Here is a 22618-nt window from a genome sequence, read left to right as displayed (position 1 = left end):
CTTATAAGTTATCTAATTTGTTGGCATATAATTGTTCATAGTTGTCTCTATAATCTATTTTGCTTGGTATTTTAGTTTTTTAGGGTGAGAAAGTAAATGTGGTTCCTGTTATACAAACTTGGACAGAAGCAGAAGTTTCATTCTGATTGATTTTAGTTACTTTGGGTGAAACATTACCATGTTTCAATGAGGAAGATATATATAAAATTATACTCAGAAAATACTTCCCACTATTCCTTCCAGCACATTCTCTCCACCTTTCTTTTCACCCTGTTACTGCCTATTCCCTGTAGGTAAGAAATCTCATTAGTTTTCTGGTTGACCCATTTAATTGGCTTTTTAAAGTACTAATAACTGTTACATGTATATTTTTTATATCTCCTCTTCTTATATTAAAGATAGCCTTTTCCCTTTTTTTTTTTTTTTTTTCATTTAACAGCCTATCCTGGATATCAGTTCATAGAGATTTTCCTCATTCTTTCTGGTAGCTTCCTAGTGTTCTACTGTGGATTTACTGTAATTCAGTCACTCTCCTATGTCTGGGCATTTAGGTTGTTGCCTAACTTTTGCATTTACAAACAATGTTGCAATGAATAATCTGATACATTTATATTTTCCTATTGGAAGTTTAGTAATCGTGGCTCACTTTGGGAATTTCTACACCAACTAAATGATACAAAATTGGAATCCAAGTCTAAATAATACGCAAGTCCAAGAATTCAGTTTCTCATGAGCGCACTGTTTTCACCCCAAACTTGGGAATAAACAAATAACCTATCAACTTGTAGAGATGGTAGGTGAAGTATTCTTAGTCACTGTGTGTCTTAGTCAGTTTGGGCTGTTATAACAAAAGTACCACAGACAGGATGGCTTAAACAACAGGAATTTATTTCTCAGAGTTCTGGAGGCTGAGCAGTTCAGAAATCAAGGTGCCAGCTGATTTGGTTCTTGGTGAAAGCCCTTTTTGTGGTTTGCAGACAGAAGCCTTTTTGCTGTGTCCTCACATGGTAGAGAGAGACATCAACTCTCTAGTTCTTGTAATACGGGCACACTAATCCCATTCATGAGGGTTTCACCCTCATGACTCAATTACTTCCCAGAGGCCCACCCTCCAAGCACTATCACACTGGGGATTAAAGATTCAGTCTGTGAATTTGAGGTGGACACAAATACTCAGTTCATAGCACTGCAGGTATAGTTTTGAGGACCCTAGCTTTATGTATTAGTCTCAATTCCAACTTCTTACCTTGCATAGACCCAAGGCCTCTTCTGCTGCCCTCCCCTTACAATACAAGCCTATAGTTGGAACCTTATTCTACAGGCCTTTATAAAGACTGCCAGGGGTGGTGCTTCTCTGCTGATTAATATTGTATTTTTTAAAAATAATCTTTTTTCTAGCATCGGAGAAGTTCTCTTTCACATGAGTATACATTTTTTAAACATGTTTAAATATTTTATTCAGCAGTTTGGAGAGGAAGGATTTTCATGTTAGTTTAGTTCACTAACGTTGCTGGATAACTGACATACAGACTTGCATGGATGCTCTCATCTGCTCACATACCATTTATCTTTGTAGAGGAATTATCCTGCAGAAAATGGCCAGGGTATTTAAGTGAGGAAATAACGAGGCAACTTTTTGACACACAAACCATTTAACTCTCACCTTAAGGAAATTTGCCAAAATTTGTCCAAAATTTGAAAAATCAACAGTTAAGGAGGAAAATGGCTGGTGATAGTTGAGATGGAACAGGGTGGCTATATAATTTTTGAAATGTACCATTTATACAAAATATAAATGTTAATTGTGTTGAATTGTTTCATTTTCCCTTATGTGCATTTTAGGCAATAATTCTAAAGAGAAATGAAATTCAAAAACTGGGAGTATCTAAACTCAACTGCTGGGTAAGATTCAATGTTTTTAATGCAGTTTATTTAAATTCTGCTTTTTATTTCTATAAACTGAACACAGTTAATATGCTTTAAAATGCTAATGATTTATAGTTAATAAATAGCTACTGTCTTAAAAATAGTTACTATCTAAGGTAGATAGATATGTAAGGAAATAGTCCTTAGCAAGGACTAGAAATCATTTTCAAGAAGTTAGCTCACATATTTCACAACTAACTTTCAGGCCACTCTTCCTTTATGTTTCATTCTGCTATATCCATACAGCCTTGCTTTTTAAAATGTGTTTGTCTTGAGTTTCTCTCTTTAGCTTCAATTAACCTTCCCTTCACCATAACTCAAGTTTGTAGTTTCTTGCCAGCTTTCTCCTTTTCTTTCCTCTGCATCTATCCATCATCTGTCTCTCTTTCCTTCTGCTTCCAACTTTAGACTCTATTACTTTTGTCCTTTTAACATTTTCCTTATGGTCTCCCAGCCCCTTCTAATTTGAATTCAGCCACTACCTAATTTTTGCTTGGCTTCTTCCCAAATATGCAGATGGATGGCCCATATTACCTCCATGGTTTCCTAGTAAAATAAGTTATTAGGCAGATAGTGCAACTCCTAAATTCTCTTAATATGAGACAGACAATATTCTTTTTCTCTGGTCTGTGATGTTCTTCTATTAAAAAATAAACCCTGGGCCACACACACTGGCTCACGCCTATAATCACAGCACTTTGGGAGGCCAACGTGGACAGAGAGCTTCAGCCCAGGAGTTTGAGACCAGCCTGGGCAACATGGCAAAACCCTGTCTCTACAAAAAATAGAAAAACTAGTTGGGCATGGTGGCATGAGCCTGTGATCCCAACTACTCAGGAGGCTGAGGTAGGAGGATCGCTTGAGCCCTGGAAGGTTACAGTGAGCCATGATTACCCCATTGCACTCCACCCTGGGTGACAGAAGAAATGAACTATATGTTTACATGTTATATATTGAAAGGGTAAGTCTGGAAATGTTACAAGTTGAGGAGGTAGGTTCCTACCCACAATACAAGAGAACAAAATGGAAGGAGTTGCTATTTTCTCCTTGTTGGAGGCATTCTCCCATCCTTTATGGTGAAAATATAGAAAGATTTGTCCACTAAGTTGTTGAATGAATGGCATGATGCTTTTTTTGTCTTTTTATTATTCTTTATTGGTTCTACCAATTTGACTCTTTACCCAGGCCACCTGTCCTTAGGCATGCAGGCTTTGTAGAAATTCACATATCGACATTACACTTCTAATATATAATTCTTTCACTTCAGAAAAATTGAGCAATTTAATAACTCAAAAGAAGGTCAGAATTTCAGTTGCAAACTATTGAAAAATGACAATAAATAGTAGTGTGTCCATAAACATCAAAAAAAATTCTGCCAAGGCTGCACTCAAAGGAAAATTAACTGTCTTCATTTTCAACAACATTTTCAATAGTAGACTGGAAAGAACATGAATTGACTAAGTTTTAAAATCAAGAATATCAAAGAAACAAAAAATCTATGGAGGGAAAAGTTGAGATTTAACCAAATGTTCAGCTTACATGTTTTTTAAGCCTCCCTAGGTATTATTTTCTGTTTTTAGCTCTGTATATCTTTGGCAAAAATAAGTATTTATTACACACAACCTGAACAAGGTATTTTTAGATCTAAGTGATTCATTTTAGAGTTTAACGTCAATAGAAGCAAATTCACTGTTTAATGGGAGACGCCAATTTTTGGTGACAAAGTAATTATTGAATTGAGCGCATGCTGAAATTTACAAAATTTACAAAGGGGAACTTTGTGTGCACCATGAGGCATGAGAATCATTACAAGAAGGGAAATGGAACCTCCAAGATAATCTAAAGCTCAGTACTAAGGCCAGATAAGGATAGTATGAGAAAGGATATTCTTACTCATGAGCATAGATTCAAAATTTCACCTAGATTAAAAACATTCCTTACACACAAAAGTGTAAAAGATTAGTAACTGAAGAGCAGCCATATATCTGATAAAGATAATCCACTTGTGATAAATCTCGCTTATTCTAGGAATCCAAAGATGTTTCTGGAAAATCCAAAAATGTAAATTATCATACTAAGAGATTAAAAGAGAAAAATGTCTTATTATCATCCCATTAGATGCAGAAAATAAAATTGATAAAATTGAACACCCATTTATAATGAAAACATTTAACACAATATAAATAACAGTTTTCTCAACCCAGTAAAATTCTTCAGCAGTCATTAGTCTTACCGATAATAAGGTATTTAGAGTGTTCTGTTTAAAATCAATATAAAGATAAATGTGCTTTTTCACATTTTATTAAAGGTCCAAAGTAGCCTAGTAATGCAAGAAAAGTAAATAATAGGAAAAGGAAAGAAACAGAAAGAAGCAAAATTTATTATAGTATCATATTTAACTAGAAAGAATAAAATAATTGACAAATTATTAGAAATTAGAAGAATTCAATACCATGGCTAGATATAAGTTTAATATTAAAAAATCAATTGCATTTCTATTCTTTGGCAACACACAGAAAACATTTTTTTAAAATATGCCTTATGTATTAGAAAAATGCATAGGATCTGAATGAATCTAACAAAATACATACAGTATTTGTATGGGGAAATTTATTTTAAAATTTCTAAGATATAAATAGAAAAATAAAACACATTTATATGTATGAAGTTTCATGTAATTCAGTTCTCCCCAGTTGATGTTCAGATTCAAAGCAATTTCAGCAAGATTGTCTTGCAGGTCACTTTTCACTAAATGATGCTGGAATAGTCTATCTATATGAGAAAAACCGTATGTTATACACAAATATCAGTTCCAGGCCTAGCCATTTTTAATGTTCCTAAGCTGGATGTCTTTTTGACATGTCTTTATAAATTTATAGTGCTCCAGGCTTTTCTTGATTTTCCTTGTGCTAGCCTTGGAATCAGCCATTTTCCCAAGGAGCCCTGCTTCCTTTTAGAGGAGAATGGTATTTGGAAACCAAGACCTGAGTGGTATGTGCACTCATTACTGCCAGTGTGTCCTTGTTTCTAGGCCCTTTCACTGCACGTATGTGCACACGTGTGTGTGTATGAAATCATGATTTCATAACTATAGCTCCAATCCCAGCCTAATGCTATAGAAAGGCAAACTAGTTAGGTACCTCAGAACTCACAGAAAAACACCACAGGCTGCCATCTCCTGAAACTCCATGCAGTGGCAGAAGACACTCAGAAAGAGGGTCCAGGGAAATGCTCTCCATGCTGTGGGTCTGGTATCTACTATTCCCTCCAAGAAGGCTTCCCATGCAGGTAGCAGCAGCAGGGATCTAACAGGTGCCCTGCTAGGACTAGGCAGCCCAGGAAGGAGCCCTCTGCCCTTTACCAACCTCCTAGCCCACAATCCTGGTGTCTCTCACCCTCCACCTCATGGCAACAGGACATGGGAAGTACATTCTTCCTACATTGGTAGCATGATTTGGGGCTGAGGCGGAGCACCAGGGCACCAGATGAATCAAGCTGACCAGAATAGCACTAGCACTGCAAAGGCTCTGAAAACTAAACTGTCATTGTAACTATAGCAAACAGAAGTAGGCCAGGACTTGCGTGATAAACCTAAAAACAAAGTGACTGTCTGCTGAAATAGAAATTTAAAAGAGGATCCACAGTCTCTAACATAATATAAAAAATGTACTGGACACAGTAGAAAAACCACTCATCATAGCAAGAATGAAGAAAATAACAACTTGAATGAGAAAAGACAGTCAACAGATGTCAACACTGAGATGAATAGGATGTGGGGATTATGTGACAAGGTTTTTAAAGCAGTCATCATAAACACACTTCAATGAGCAGTTTTAAATACTCTGGAAGCAAATGAAAAGGCTATAAAAGCTCACCACAGAATTTCTTTTTTTTAAGAAAGAACAACTTGGTGATTATAGAACTGAAAAATACAATAACTGAAATTAAAATTTAATAAATGGACTTGGTAGCAGAGTGAATATTACAGAGGAAGCAATCAGTGCTCTTGAAGACAGAACAATAGAAATCTCCCAATCTAAATTGAGAGAAAATCACAGGAAAAAGGACAGAGCCTCCAGGACCTATGGTGTAGTAACAAAAGATCTAATATTTGTATCATCAACATTTCAGAAGGAATGGAAAAAGAGAGTGGGGCTGAATAGTATTTTAAGAAGTAATTGCTAAAACTCCCCAAATGTGGTGAAAGACACATCTGCAGAGTGAAGATAACTGAGCGATTCCCAAGTAAGACAAACCTAGAGAAATCCATGCCAAGATACATTATAAGTTAACTTTTAAAATGAAAAGAAAAAAATCTTGAAAGCAGGTGAAATGACACATCACCTATAGGGCAAAATTGAGTTGAATTGTAGCAGACTTCTTATGTGAAAGTAAGGAAGCCAGAAGATTGGGGCAGAACATTTGTCAAGATGAATTACATATCCAGTAGATGTTTCCTTTAGGAATGAAGGGGAAATAGACATTCTCTAATCAATGAAAATTAAGATAATTTGTGGCTAGCAGAGAACCTTAAAGAATGGTTAATTGAAGTTGTTTTGTAAGGTTTGTGGAAGACCAGATGGTTGTAGATACGTGGTTTTATTTCTGAGTTTTCTATTCTCTTCCATTGGTCTATGTGCCTGTTTTTGTACCAGTACCATGCTGTTTTGGTTAGTGTAGCCTTGTGATATAGTTTGAAGTCAGGTAGCCTGAGGCCTCCAGCTTTGTTCTTTTTGCTTAGGATTGTCTTGGCTATATGAGCTCTTTTTTGATAGCATGGAATCAACCCAAATGTCCATGAATGATAGACTGGATAAAGAAAATGTGATACATATATACCATGGAATATTATGCAGTCATAAAAAGAAATGAGATCATGTCCTTGGCAGGGACATGGATGGAGCTGGAAGCCATTATTCTCAGCAAACTAATGTAGGAACAGAAAACCAAACACTGCATGTTCTCACTTATAAGTGGGAGCTGAACAGTGAGAACACATGGACACAGGGAGGGGAACAACACACACTGGGGCTTGTCAGGGGAGGGTAGGGGAAGGGAGAGCATCAGGAAAAATAGCTAATGAATGCTGGGCTTAATACCTAGGTAATGGGTTGATAGGTGCAGCAAACCACCATGGCACACGTTTACCTATGTAACAAACATGCATATCCTGCACATGTACCCTGGAACTTAAAATTTAAAAAGTTCTGGAAACAAAAAGGAAATGCAAGAAGGAATCCTAGAATGTAGGGAAGAAATATAAAACAGCAAAGTAGATACACAGAGGGGTAGATATAATAGACTCTTCTTCTCATGAGTATTTCCTTTCGTGTACTTTTTTTGCTTTATTTTGTTATTCTTTATTTAGATTTTAAAGTCAAGGATTTAATTCATTTATTTTCACTCTTTCATTTTTATTGATAAAGCTTTTGAGGCCATGAATTTGCTTCTTATCCTTGCTTTAAATGTCTTCCTTAGTTTCCATATGGAAATGGCATTTGCCTGCCATGCTGCTGCCATCATTCTATTTTTCACCTTTCTGAATCTGTTTTTGTTTGTCTTTCCTGTGTAGCATAAATTGAGTCTGTCTTTGCTTTGTGAGATAATGTGAAAACCCTTGTTGTAAGTTTTATGTGTATTTGACTATATTTGCTTTGTTTCTGTATATGATTCTCTTTTATTTTAAACTTTTTTAATTTAGGAAAGTTACTGTTATTTCCTCAATTGTTGCATATTTGAAACTTTTTAAAATAACGTCTATACTTGAATGACAGATTGGCCAGATATAAAGTCCTTGGTTCTCAATTTTTAAAGTTTCTTAAAAATGCATCTACACCACTGCTTTGGTTTGTATGTTTCTTTTAACAAGTCTGATGCTAGCCAAATTCTTCTGTCCCTTATAAATTATGTGACTTTTGTGCCTGGAGGTTCTGAGGAATTTTTCTTCATTTTTCATAGTTCTACTGAAAGATGTCTTGAGTTAGTTTACCATACCAGATTAATTTTTTCCAGTACCCCCTGGATCCTTTCCAAATGCCGATTCAGGTCTTCTTTTATTTCTGGAAAGTTTTCTTGGATTATAATTTAAACACTAGTTTTGATTCATTGCTGTGGTTTTCTTTTTCAGGCACTCCGGTTATAATTATGTGCCTTTCTTGCATTTCTACCACTTTCTCTGATACTTCCCACTTCTTTCTCTGGTATCATTTTCATTCTTCATCATTGTTTTAGTGCCTTTACTTCAATTCCTTCATTATTTGAATTTTTCTTTTTATCATCTTGTGATTGTTTTTATTTTTTTGATAGTATTCTCCTTTTCTTCCATTTCCTTTCTATGTCTAATAAACTCTTTATTTCTTTCTGCCTTTTTCCCCATTTCTATTCTTGGTTTTTGAATTTCTTGTTTAAATTGCTTTTTTAATATTTCTGAACGCTCATTTGAGGATATTTAGTTCAACTTTTAATTCTGCATTATTTTCTTCTGTTTTGCGAGATTTTATCATTCAGTGGTGTGGATTTCATTAGCTGAAATATTTGACTTTCATGTTTGTTATCTTCTTAAAGAAGCTTTGGATATTTATATAGGCATTTTTTCATCTATTAATTATTTTGTTTTCTAGTCCAGGTGCAAACCTCTTCTGAAAATGTAGCATAGTGTGATTTTTTTCAATGAATAACTTTTTTCTTTTTTTGTGCTTGATGGCAGTAGTGATGGATAGTCTTTTGGTTTGGGTTCTCATTTTTCCTGCTGGATACTTTTTCCTTCTTGCACTCCCCTTTTTATCCTCCTTTCTTTCCAGAAATGATGCCTTTCTAACATCAGTGTTTTTGTCCCTACTCACTCTTAGGGACTGCCTAATGCTCTGTACTCCCATTTACCAATCTCCCAGAGCTCTTTTTACACATAGGATGGACTTTTCTCTTTCTTGGGTTATTTTATTTCCAATTTTGACCCCTGTCTTTCCTTTTCTTCTTTATCCTTTTATGGGTCTCCCCTCATTCTCTGCAAAGGCTTAGGTCAGGGACTTGAGGTATAACTCTATAGATTCATTGCCTCCTTTTCGATTCATAGGTAATTTGAAGTTTTTTGCCATGTATGTGGTTGTATTGCTGTACTTGTTGGTTGATATATGCAGAGATTTGAATTTAGGCTGCTATAACTTTCCCCAGGCTAACCAGAAGTACACAATTGTTCCCTTTTTAATCAAGGCTAGTCAAAAAATAAACAACAACAACACAGAAGCCTCATTGCCATTCTAGTTCATATTCCTCTTTCTTAAAGGAAAGCTTAAGTTTTCACATTTCAAACTGTTATTTCTTGAAGATGGGCTCATATATTTCCACAAGAGTGGTAGAAGAACTTTTAAGGTAGTGTTTTAAAAAATGGATTTTCAGCTGAGAAATAATATTTGGAAACAAACACATAAACACTCCCTTTTCTTAACAGAAATCAAAAGGAAGTAACCTTTTAAAACTTCCTTTAGATTGGCTGGGCGCAGTGGCTCACGCCTCTAATCCTAGCACTTTGGGAGGCCGAGGCGGGTGGATCACGAGGTCAGGAGATCAAGACAATCCTGGCTAACACGGTGAAACCCCGTCTCTACTAAAAATACAAAAAATTAGCCGGGCATGGTGGCGGGTGCCTGTGGTCCCAGCTATTCGGGAGGCTGAGGCAGGAGAATGCCGTGAACCCGGGAGGCGGAACTTGCAGTGAGCAGAGATCGCGCCACTGCACTCCGGGCCTGGGGGACAGAGCGAGACTCCGTCTCAAACCAACAACAACAACAACAACAACAACAAAACTTCCTTTAGATTTAGGATATGTATGAGCAGCCACTTCTCCTATGCACACGGGGTTTTTTCTTTGTTCAAATCCCCCCTTCCTCTGTCTCTGTACGGGGAGCTGTTTTCTTCTTCCTTCTTTCTTTCTTGGCTATTAACCTTTCACTCAAGACAAAAAAAAAAAAAAGATTTAGGATATGTAGAATTCTAGTGTTGCTATATATTTTATACCAGTGCCATCAGTTTTAATTCTTTGCTTTTAAACAAGATTTTCTAAAGGAACTTTTTAAAAAAACTTCACCATTTATACCTCACATAATTAAATTTTTTCTGTGTCATTTATAGATATAATTGAATACTTTAGCTGGGTGATTTGTAGTTTTAAATACTGGACTTCTATTTTATTTTCTAGCTTATTCAAGGTAGTGCCTGGTGGTGTGGAACAATCATTTTGAAATTTCTGACATCTAAAATCTTAGGCGTTTCAGACCATGTAAGTACTTTTTAGTTAAAACATAAAAGTTCTTATAAATATGTAGCTGAATGAAAACTTTGAAACCATCTATTCTTATCTCTTCATTTTACAGAAGTTAAGTGCCTTCTCTAAGGTCTCTAGACGAGTTATTGGCAGAGTCAATAATAAAGTCACTAAAAAGAAAAAATATTCATGAATGCTGACTTGCCCTTTTAGTAAAAACATATTAATAGTTTGTTAAGTAGTTATTTGTTTATATTTCAGTTAAAATACAAATAATTAGTTGTTTACATCATAAGTTATCCATTTATTGCAGATGTTAACATACGGGAGGCTGTCCTAAGCTTTGAAAATATAGAACTCTTAAAATCTCAGTATTGTTTTATTTATTTATAACTATGGACTAAAATCAATGTATGATTTGATGTTTTAAGGCCTTTCTTGTTATATAAAAAGAGAATGTTAAAAAATTTTGATCTTTTCATTTTCTAGGAAATACATGCAGAGCATTTATCTCTCATGTAGTATTTCTGTTTGTTAATGTTTTAAAGAGTAGCCCTTTTCAAGGCCTAAGTCCCTGCTTAACTAACTGGTTTAGGGAATAGAAAACAATGCATGAATCTACTTTTTATTTCTAGCACTTTCTGTTTAGAAATAAGCATACATGAGTATATCATACAATAATCAATTTTGAAATTTACCTCATTTAATGCTATCCAATTAGGGCCCTGTTTGATGCTGAAATTATGTACTTTGGCAAGGGATTATAGTATTACTTCTCTAAAAGGTCAAATGCTATCTCTATGCAATATAACATGCAACATGTTTATATTAAATAAAATTTCTAAATGTAAGCATTTGCCATTTATTGCTAGTTTTGCATGGTGGTTTATTAGTTTATTTGTTGCTGCTGTTCTCTGGCATGTCTGACACATTTCCCCATTCTCCTTTCCTTTTTATTGTTTTTAACTTTATTATATATGTCTTATGATAAACTTTATTTAGACCTTCTAAGTTATTTATTTATCTGTTAAGTTTGTTCATGATTATGTTTCTTGCCTTACTTCACATTGACCCCCAGCTCTTTACAAATCTAAATCTTTTTTTTTTTTTTTTTGAAACACAGTCTCACGCTGTCACCCAGGCTGGAGTGCAGTGGCCAATCTCGGGTCATAGCAACCTCCATCTCCTGGGTTCAAGTGATTCTTGTGCCTCAGCTTCCTGAGTAGCTGAGATTATAGGCATGTGCCACCATACCCGGCTAATTTTTGTATTATTAGTAGAGATGGGGTTCCAGCATGTTGGCCAGCCTGGTCTCAAACTCCTGACCTCAAGTGATCCGCCTGCCTTGGCCTCCCAAAGTGCTGGTGATTACAGGTGTGAACCACCATGCCTGCCCTACAAATTAAAAAAAAAAAAAAAAAGCAAACACACTTCCTTGGTAGTCCTGAGTGACTTCCTTTATGTGACAGTTACGAGGAATACCTGAAATTATAGTGGTTTGGTTAAATTACTGTTAGTCACCAGGCCTATTCTAAATTAGAAAAATAAAGTGCAACTCTAAATTATCCTTGAGTACTGGTAAATTAGGAAAAATAATTGAATGAAAACCGCTCATAATCATCAAATTTGTTATAAAATAATTTCTGTCACTATAAAATAATTTGAATTAAGAGTTTACTTGCCAAATAGTTTCCTTTTTCTGGCCTTCTGAGGATGCTGTGGAAAAATAATTGTCTCACCAAGAGCAGGTTGTAAATAATCAGTAGAAAAATAGAAGTTCTGCATTGGGTTTGGTTGTTGGTATCTACTTTTAGCCTTGGAGATCAAATAGCTAAGTCAAAGATCAAAGTGGTATGTATAACTGTTGTAATTCTTATGAGGATCAGGTCTCATATTCAATGGTTTGAATATATGTCTGTAAAACATCAAGAAGTACCAAATATTGTAATTAGTCTGCAAGGCTTTGTGAAAATGACAGTGCACAGAAAGCTTATGACCTACAATGTATGTTGAAAGAGGTTAAGTAAAACAGTTTTTCATGATAAATTGTCTTATTATAAAATGTAATTAACTACATGGTGGTTTCTTCTCAGCAGATATTGATTTTAGCTCACTCTTTATCATATTCTCTTTATTTTTTCTGACTTCTTTCTACTTTTCATTTTTCATGATATTTCTCTTTATTTTCAGTTATCTTGAGAAGTCAGCACATCGTATATTTGGTTCACTGTAGTTTTTTGTTTTCTTAGTGGGATGTCTAAATACATTGGATTTATCTGTTCTATAAACTTTGTTATTCTTACATCAATAAAGTATTACTGGCTAAGGCTATAATCATTTGTGTAATTTTAATTCATTTTACTTTATTTTCTCCCAGATTCGCCTGAGTGATCTTATAGCAGCCGGAATCTTAAGGTATACAGATTTTGATACTTTAAAATACACCTGTTCTCCCGAATTTGACTTCATGGAAAAAGCGGTATGAATGTTTCTTTTTTCCTTCTCTACTAATATGAGTTTTTGCTCTAGGTTTTTTTAAAATCTGAAACTCAAAATTTTTGCTCAGAAACAGTCAACTTATTTTATATTTTTTTTACTGTAACTTTTGCTAATCTACCTTCCTCACTTGTTTTTTTGTCTGTTGAAAAAAAAAAGATAGCCTCTATCTTATAGAGTTATTGATGATGGTTAAATGAGATAATCTGAGAAGAGTGTTTAACATACTATATGACCCATAATAATTACTATTATTCCAAATCAATTACTTTTAATAATCTAGGCCACTTGGAAATATGGGACCATTCAGGAAAAAGTCTAAATTCTTGTTTCTGTTTTTAAGAAATTCAGTTTTATTACAGTTAACACCCCAAATATTATAACATTGTTAACAAGGTGTTACCAAGAAAGGTATGCTACTGATGAGTTTTAATGAACATATAAAAATTCATTTTAAATTATACAAATGCAAGGTATTATTCTTTTTAAAAAGTTCATGTTATAAAGCTTTAAAATATAGGCTGGGCGTGGTGGTTCATCCCTGTAATCCCAGCACTTAGGGATGCTGAGACGGGTAGATCACTTGAGGTCAGGAGTTTGAGACCAGCCTGGCCAACATGGTGGTAACTCCATCTCTACTAAAAATACAAAAATTAACCAGGCATGTTGGTGCATGCCTGTAGTCCCAGCCTGAGTAGGAGGCTGAGACAGGAGAATTGCTTGAACCCTGGAGGCGGAGATTGCAGTGAGCTGAGATCGCATCAATGCACTCCAGCCTGGGTGACAGAGTGAGACTCTGTATCAAAAAAAAAGAAAAAAAAATTGGCCTCTTTGTAGAATCATGGAACACAAGATCAGGAAGCGCTCTTAGAGACCATGCCATATAGTTCTTTCATTTGCAGACAAAGAAAAGCTTAAAAGGTTTGCCTAAAGCACACACAAGCCAAGATCAGGACATGGATTCTAATGGATTCTAGAACTCTCAATCCAGGGCTCTTTCCTCTATTTGTAGCTTAATTTTCTTCATAGAACATAACAAAGTTGCTACTGGATTGATTATTCCTTGTGTAATCATTATGAATTCTGAATTAGTGGTAAATAATAAAATTTTACATTCTTCTCTTATCCATCCAACCAGTCATCCCATTCATTCAAAAACTATTATTGACCACTAGTTATCCATGAGGCAGTTTGCTATAGCACAACAAAGAGGAAAATGAACTTGTTTCTTGCTTTTAAGAAATGTATAATTTAGTTACATGGTAAATTACTCCTTATCACAATAACAGGTCATCAGAATTAGTTAGCCAATGTTATTTCTGTACTTATGCATAGTTTTAGTCATTAACTTTGGTTAGCTTTCTTTCTTGTTAGCTCTAGTTTCACTAATGAAAATAATGGAGCTGTGTAGTACAGAAAGTTACAATGTAGGACCCAGGGATCGGTAAACACACATTTTAAAACTTAGTATTATGTAAATAAAAAAAAGAAAAGAAAAAATAGATATAGCAATTCTAGTTTTATTAAAATAATAAATTTTTCATTAAATTTTTGGAATACTTTTTATAACTATTTTTATAATTTTAATTATTTCATTAAGGCATGGAAGACAATAAATATATATTCTGCTGATGACAAAGAAATTTAACCTTTTACTTTTAAGGAATGTTATCATGGCACTTAGTTTGACATAGATGTTTACTAATTTAATGTAAAAATTGTAACTATTTTGAATAATTTGGTATATTTCAGACTCTGCTGATATACACAAAGACATTATTGCTTCCAGTTGTTATGGTGATTACATGTTTTATCTTTAAAAAGGTATTTTTAAACAAATTATTATTTGTTTTTGGCATCAATATAAGGACTATCATAATGCAAATTGCTCAGAATTCCATGTTATTTTTAGGATGAACTCTTCCTCTCTCTAAAAGTTTGCTTTTTATTTAGATCTTTCATCATCGATCTTTTTATAAAAAGCCATGGTAAAAGGTATTCTTATTTTTTCTTTCAAAAGATATATACCAGTCACCAACTGTGTATCAAGGACTAAATTAACATTGTAGGTACACCCGGACAAATAAAACGTGGCCGCTCCTGTCTTGGAACTTACAATCCTGGATTATTGGGGGTGGGGGTGCAAACATGAAGCAAATAATCCCACAAATGTCTAAAGAATTAAAATTTTTATAGGTGCTATGAAAGAAAAGTCTAGTGACAACAATGTTAGTATCTTTCAAATATAAAGCACAGTGAAGTCTTGATCTATTTTGAGTGAGTCTGCGTAGAAGAAATCTGTATAGCTAATTAAAAAATACTTTTCTACATGTTCACTGTTTTCATGACAGAAGAAAAGAACATCTCAATGAAAAAAATAATCTTTAAAATACCACTGGTAGGTTTTCTTGGTCTGGGTGGAGTTTATCTAAAAGCATGGTTAAAGACAGTGGGTATTTTTTTAAGCAGTCTTGAGCCATCTTTATTTATATTATTTACAAGCTATGAAGTCTTAAGCCAGTATGTATTTATTGTATACTTTTAAGCAGATAACAATAATGCGATTTCCCTACCACCATACCAGTTGTGTTCTTGTTGAAAGGAGTTTTCTGTATTTACAGTCAAATTGCATATCTTCTCTATGTAGTTTTAGTTGCCACAGTTCTCACTCCTTTGTTTACACAGAGATGTGAGTAATTTAAGAGTGAGAAAGGTATCTCCCTCGACATCTCTGTTGTTTCACCCTCGATCCAGTTCCCTGCGGACCACGTGGAAAGAGTCAGGATAAAGGAAATAAGGAGGAATGAGTAAAATGTGAGCAGGTTTACTGCCCTGCATCCTTTTGGCCCATGCTGGCTTAGAATGAAGATTTTCTCTACTGGCCTGTTTCTTTTCCATTAAGGCAAAATGTCGAGTTATTCTTCTAAGGCTCCACTTAGAGGGGCCAATGCATGAATTAACTATTCAGCGGAGAGTCAGCAATGTGAGAGAAACTGATAGCTAGATCTGCAACTGCTATATTTTAAAAAATTAAGATCCAAGACTTATAAATACATTACTAGTTTCCAGACACACCACAACCTGAACTATGCATGTGCACTAGCAGGGGCATGTGCATACACACACACACACACGCACACACATGTCCCTGCAGCCAGTCAAGTTTCATACACACGCACACGCACATACACACATACAAACATCCCTACAGCTAGCCAAGTTTCATACACACATATACACACACACACACACACACAAATCCCTGTAGCTGGCCAAGTTTCATACACACACACACACACACACACACACACACACACACACACTCTCTCTCTCTCTCTCTCTCTCTCATCCCTGCAGCCAGCCAAGTTTCACTCCTTCCTTTCTGCTTTCTTATAAACCCCTCAGTCTTTATTTGTCCTGTTGTGGCTTATTTTTCACCCCAAGGATACTTCTGAAGGTCATTTAATTTTCAATGATGTGAAGTCACTTTTCGGAAGGAGAAAAGGAAGACATCTATAGTATGACCATCCTGTTCCTGAGGACTCCCTTAAACATTAAAAAAATACTTCTTTCCTTGGTGGAGTGTTTATATTAATGAATCAGAGCATTTTAAATATTGCAGTATTCCTTACAAAAGTTTCATTGATTTGATTCTATTCACAGACTGTTCGTGATATTTCGTGTGTTTTAGCTACAAACGTTTATCTAAGGTAATTCTATCATCATTGTTTTTAAAACATACAGTATTCCATTATTAAATAATTTACTGTAGCATTAATTTTTCAAATGAATATGCATTAAACTTTAGCATTATGATTAAGAAAGGAGATATGAACCAAACTTAAATGTTTCCTTAAAAATATTATTCTTACAGATTTCTTATATGTATTTGGACTTGTTTTGGAGAAATTTATATTTGTGAACTAACTCAAAGTTTAAATTGATAAATTATAATATATCATTAGAATTTAAAGTCAGTAAGATAAAGATTTATTTTTTTATTTTTATTTATTATTATTATTATACTTTAAGTTTTAGGGTACATGTGCACAATGTGCAGGTTAGTTACATATGTATGCATGTGCCATGCTGGTGTGTTGCACCCATTAACTTGTCATTTAGCATTAGGTATATCTCCTAAAGCTATCTGTCCCCCCTCCCCCTACCCCACAACAGTCCCCAGAGTGTGATGTTCCCCTTCCTGTGTCCATGTGTTCTCATTGTTCAGTTCCCACCTATGAGTGAGAATATGCGGTGTTTGGTTTTTTGTTCTTGCGATAGTTTACTAAGAATGATGATTTCCAATTTCATCCATGTCCCTGCAAAGGACATGAACTCATCATTTTTTATGGCGGCATAGTATTCAATGGTGTATATGTGCTACATTTTCTTAATCCAGTCTATCATTGTTGGACATTTGGGTTGGTTCCAAGTCTTTGCTATTGTGAATAGTGCCGCAATAAACATACGTGTGCATGTCTTTATAGCAGCATGGTTTATAGTCCTTTTAGTATATACCCAGTAATGGGATGGCTGGGTCAAATGGTATTTCTACTTCTAGATCCCTGAGGAATCGCCACACTGACTTCCACAATGGTTGAACTAGTTTACAGTCCCACCAACAATGTAAAAGTGTTCCTATTTCTCCACATCCTCTCCAGCACCTGTTGTTTCCTGACTTTTTAATGATTGCCATTCTAATTGGTGTGTGATGGTATCTCATTGTGGTTTTGATTTGCATTTCTCTGACGGCCAGTGATGGTGAGGATTTTTTCATGTGTTTTTTGGCTGCATAAATGTCTTCTTTTGAGAAGTGTCTGTTCATGTCCTTTGCCCACTTTTTGATGGGGTTGTTTGTTTTTTTCTTGTAAATTTGTTTGAGTTCATTGTAGATTCTGGATATTAGCCCTTTGTCAGATGAGTAGGTTGCGAAAATGTTCTCCCATTTTGTAGGTTGCCTGTTCACTCTGATGGTAGTTTCTTTTGCTATGCAGAAGCTCTTTAGTTTAATTAGATCCCATTTATCAATTTTGGCTTTTGTTGCCATTGCTTTTGGTGTTTTAGACATGAAGTCCTTGCCCATGCCTATGTCCTGAATGGTAATGCCTAGGTTTTCTTCTATGGTTTTTATGGTTTTAGGTCTAACGTTTAAGTCTTTAATCCATCTTGAATTGATTTTTGTATAAGGTGTAAGGAAGGGATCCAGTTTCAGCTTTCTACATATGGCTAGCCAGTTTTCCCAGCACCATTTATTAAATAGGGAATCCTTTCCCCATTACTTGTTTTTCTCAGGTTTGTCAAAGATCAGATAGTTGTAGATATGCGGCATTATTTCTGAGGACTCTGTTCTGTTCCATTGATCTATATCTCAGTTTTGGTACCAGTACCATGCTGTTTTGGTTACTGTAGCCTTGTAGTATAGTTTGAAGTCAGGTAGCATGATGCCTCCAGCTTTGTCCTTTTGGCTTAGGATTGACTTGGCGATGCGGGCTCTTTTTTGGTTCCATATGAACTTTAAAGTAGTTTTTTCCAATTCTGTGAAGAAAGTCATTGGTAGCTTGATGGGGATGGCATTGAATCTTGGCAATTTTTGGAATTCCTCCCTCCCTCCCTTCCTCCCTTCCTTCCTTCCTTCCTTCCTTCCTTCTCTCTCTCTCTGTCTTGTCTTGTCTTTCCTCTTCTCTTCTCTTTTTTCTTTTCTTTTCTCTTTTCTTTTTTCTTTTCTCTTCTCTTGTCTTCCCTTCTCTTCTCTTTTCTTTTCACAGAGTCTTGCTCTGTCACCCAGGCTGGAGTGCAGTGGCATGATCTCTGCTCACTGCAGCCTGTACATCCTGGGCTCACGCGATCATCTCATCTCAGCTCTGCCAAGCAGCTGGGACTACAGGTGTGCATCACCATGCCCAGCTAATTTTTGTATTTTTTTGTAGAGAGGGGGTTTCACCATGTTGGTCAGGGTTTTCTTTTTCTTTCTTTTTTTAACTTTTAGAGGGGGTAAAATTATTTGTGTTCCTGAATATTTATGAATTTTCTTCTAAACTTATTGTTAAAACTATTTATTGTATAACATTTTTGGATGGTTTTAGTAATGTCACTAGCATAAGCAGATGCCAGCAAAATATATCATATCAGTCACACATAAGTAAATCGCTACAAGGCTCAAGAAGTAAATTGTGAAGAAAATTTCCTTCTGAGGGAAATATGATCTCAAATGACATGTTTTTTAGTGTTCAACTTTTATTTTAGATGCAGGGGGCACATGTATAGGCTTGTTACATGGGTATATTGTACCCAGGTAGTGAGCATAGTACCTAATAGTAATTTTCAAGTTACATTTTATATTTGTAAATAGAATATTTGATTTTATTTTATGACTTCTACTTTATAGAATAGTTTTAGATTTATAGAAAAATTGTGAAGATAGTAGAAAGAATTTCTGTGAACTCCATACTCCATGCTTGTATTTTTAATAAACAGCTGTGTATGGTTGTCAGAAGAGCTAATTAAGCTCTTAGGTGCATCTGTTGAAATTGTTTCCAAAATAAAGGGGATAATAGACCCATTCTACATTGTTCCGGACAGATGGAGCCCAGGGAAATGTGTCTTGGCATTCTAAAAAAGAATGAATGGAGAACCCTGGACACTGTTCCCATAAGGAGTGCATGAAGGGTCTTGGAATATTTAACTGGATAATAGAAGATTGAAGAGTATGTGGCAACTGTCTTCATATGTTGCAGAGGGTGTAATGTGGAAGTGACAGACTCGGAGGGATCAGTGGATGGAAGATAATTACTCAGAATATGGAAGTCTATGTATTGATTACATATTTGAAAGTGACAGGCCTGTTGTGTATGGGCAGAGGGTTCTGGGTTAAATCTCAAAAATAATAATAGCAGAGGCTAGTAGTAATACATTCTGAAAAACCAGTGTATCAAAAAGAGAGGGAATACTCCCCTCTCTTAGATCTGCTCCCCTGAGTGCTGATTGTAAGTAGCTTTGTATGTTTTATTTTAGAAAACACATATAGAAACACAATATTTTTAAAGAATAGAATTGTATTCTACTTATTCTGCAACTTGTTACTTGTATTTAATAGTGTGTCTTGGGCCTCTTCCTTGATCTTCATTATATTTTATAATGGTCTTAGGATTTTATTGTTGACCATCATGCATGACTGCCTTTCCCATATCAATGAAAGTTTAGATTATATATAACTTTTGTCATAAAAAAACCAATGTTTTGAGGATTGAACATCCTGGTTCGTGTATCTTGGTACACTTATTCTAAGTATTTCTATAGTATAAAATATTTGAATTTGGACTGCTGATTATGAGGCCTGCATATTTTAGAATTTGTTAAAACTGAGAAATTATAATGATGAGAGTGTCCATTTCTCTGCAACTCCACCAACATCGTTATCAAGCTTTTAATTTTTTCTGATAGGTAAAAACAATTCATTTTATTGTATAAATTCTATGTCAGTGGAGTTTTGCAGCTTTTCATGTGTTTGTTTACTATGTTTCTTTTTGACCTTTAAAAGTTGTTTTGTGGGTTTTTTTTTCTTTTCGTCTCGCTGCTGTGTATGCAGTGGCACAGTCTCGGCTCACTGCAACCTCTGCCTCCGGGGTTCAAGCAATTCTGCCCCAGCCTCTGGAGTAGCTGGGATAACAGGCACCCGTCATCACACTCAGCTAATTTTTGTATTCTTAGTAAAGACAGGGTTTTGCCATGTTGGCCAGGCTGGTCTCGAACTCCTGACCTCAAGTGATCCAGCCACTTGGGCCTCCCAAAGTGCTGGGATTGCAGGCATGAGCCACTGTGCCCGGCTATGTGTTATGTTTTTGCTTTTTCCATAGACGTAACATTTTGTCTCTTATGTGTATTACACAGTTTCTTCCAAAATGTCAACTTATAGTTCATTTATTGTCTCTGCTTTGTAGAACTTCAAAATTTCTGTACAATCACAGTAGTATATTTTTTCTGGGTTCATATGTTGCTTAGAAACACTTCCCTACACCAAAAACATGAAAATATTTTTTTCATATTTTCTTTCATAAGTTTCTATTTACATATAGGTTATTTATTACTCTTGCATTAATTTTGTGGTATAGTGACATAGAGGAGTCTACCTTTCCCCCTCTAGTGAGGTATTGTCCCAACACAGTATTGCATAAATCTTTTTTCCAAATGTCAGCTTTTATCACTTATCAATTCTCATTGTACTTGAGTCTGTTTTAGATTGTCTGTTATACTGATCTTTTGGTTTATAGGAAAGCTGCTTTACTTTTTTTTTTTTTTTTGCAACACGTTTTTATCTAGCCATGTTACCAAACTTTCTTTCTGGTTCTAATAGTTTTTCCATTGATGCTCTGGATTTTCTAGGCAGGTTATCATATAATCTACAAATAGTAATAACTTTCTAATATTTATACTTCTTTACTTTCTTGTCTTGTGTATTAGCTACAACTTCCAGAACAACTTTGAATTGCAGTGATGATGGGCTTGCCCTTATTTTGTTTCTGACTCTAAAGTGAAGAATGCCTTTAGTGTCTCACTGTTTCATTTGCTGTTAGTATATAATAGATAGCCTTTATTTCATTAAGAAAGTTTCCTTGGCCAGGCGCGGTGGCTCATGCCTGTAATACCAGCATTTTGGGAGGCCAAGGTGGGTGGATCACGAGGTCAGGAGATTGAGGCCATCCTGGCTAACATGGTGAAACCCCGTCTCTACTAAAAATACAAAAACTTAGCTGGGCGTTGTGGTGGGCGCCTGTAGTCCCAGCTACTCTGTAGGCTGAGGCAGGAGAATGGCATGAACCCGGGAGGCGGGGGTTTCAGTGAGCTGAGATTGTGTCACCGCACTCCAGCCTGGGAGACAGAGTGAGACTCCATCTCAAAAAAAAAAAAAAAGAAAAAAAAGAAAAAAAGAAAGTTTCCTTTTGGTTTATATAAACCAGGATAATTTTAAAAATTAAATTAAAGATAGATGTTGAAAGTGTATAATGTGTGAATTGTAACTCAATAAAGCAGTAAAAAATGAATGTTAAATTTTTTAAAAATGGCTTTAAAAATATTTTGGGGATTATTATATATTTTTTCTCCTTATTAATAACTACACTTGTTTTTAAAATTTGGTAAGAATGCTTAACATGTGATCTACCCTCTTAACGATTTTTTAATTGTATAATACAGTATTGTGGACTATAAGTATAACATTCTATAGTCGATCTCTCAAACTTATTCATCTGGCTTAACTGAAGCTTTAAGCCTGTTGACTAGTAACTCTCCATTTCCCCTTGTCTCAGCCCCTGGTGACACCATTCCACTCTTTCACTCTATGACTTTGACTATTTTAGATACCTCATGTAAGTGGAATTTTGCATTATATATCTTGTGGGGTTGGCTTACTTCAGTTAGCATAATGCCCTTCAGGTTCATCCATGCTGTCTCACATTGAAGAATTTCCTACTTTTTTTTTTAGGCTGAACAATATTCCATTGTTTTTGTATGCCGCATTTTCATTATTCGTCTGTTGATGGACATTTAGTCGGTTTCCACATCTTGACTACTATGAATAGCACTGCAGTGAACATGAGAGTGCTAGTATCTTGTTGAGATTTTGATTTCAACTGTTTTGGATAAATACCTAGAAGTGGGATTACTGGATTTTATGGTAGTTCTACTTTTAATTTTTTAAAGATTTTTTTGGTGAACCTCCATCCTGTATTCCATAGCAGGTGCACCATTTGAAATTCCACCTGTGCAGGGATTTCAATTTCTCTACATTCTTGCCAACACTTACTACCTTTTGTTTTTTGGATAATGTCTATTCTGACATGTACATTAGAGTTGTAGTCTTTCTGCTGGTAGAAGGTCTTGCTTCAATGGTGATAGCTTCAGACTGATCAGGTGGCCGTGGCAATTTCTTAAAATAAGACA

General features: G+C 35.3%; 1 protein-coding gene across 1 annotated transcript in view; it reads left to right on the top strand.

Annotated features, from left to right (window-relative positions):
- The window catches only part of LOC100985493 (probable C-mannosyltransferase DPY19L2), a 100746-nt gene that overhangs the window by 44837 nt on the left and 33291 nt on the right, over positions 1 to 22618 (top strand). Inside the window, exons 9-13 of the mRNA XM_055114791.2 lie at positions 1843 to 1902; positions 10121 to 10201; positions 12564 to 12665; positions 14435 to 14506; positions 16346 to 16392. Coding sequence (XP_054970766.1) covers positions 1843 to 1902; positions 10121 to 10201; positions 12564 to 12665; positions 14435 to 14506; positions 16346 to 16392 — 362 coding nt within the window. The remainder of the gene's footprint in view (positions 1 to 1842; positions 1903 to 10120; positions 10202 to 12563; positions 12666 to 14434; positions 14507 to 16345; positions 16393 to 22618) is intronic.

This window comes from Pan paniscus, chromosome 6, assembly GCF_029289425.2.
Source record: "Pan paniscus chromosome 6, NHGRI_mPanPan1-v2.0_pri, whole genome shotgun sequence".
NCBI lineage: Eukaryota > Metazoa > Chordata > Mammalia > Primates > Hominidae > Pan > Pan paniscus.
The sequence above is the reverse complement of the archived record's forward strand: the minus strand, read 5'-3'. Positions and strand labels throughout refer to the sequence as shown.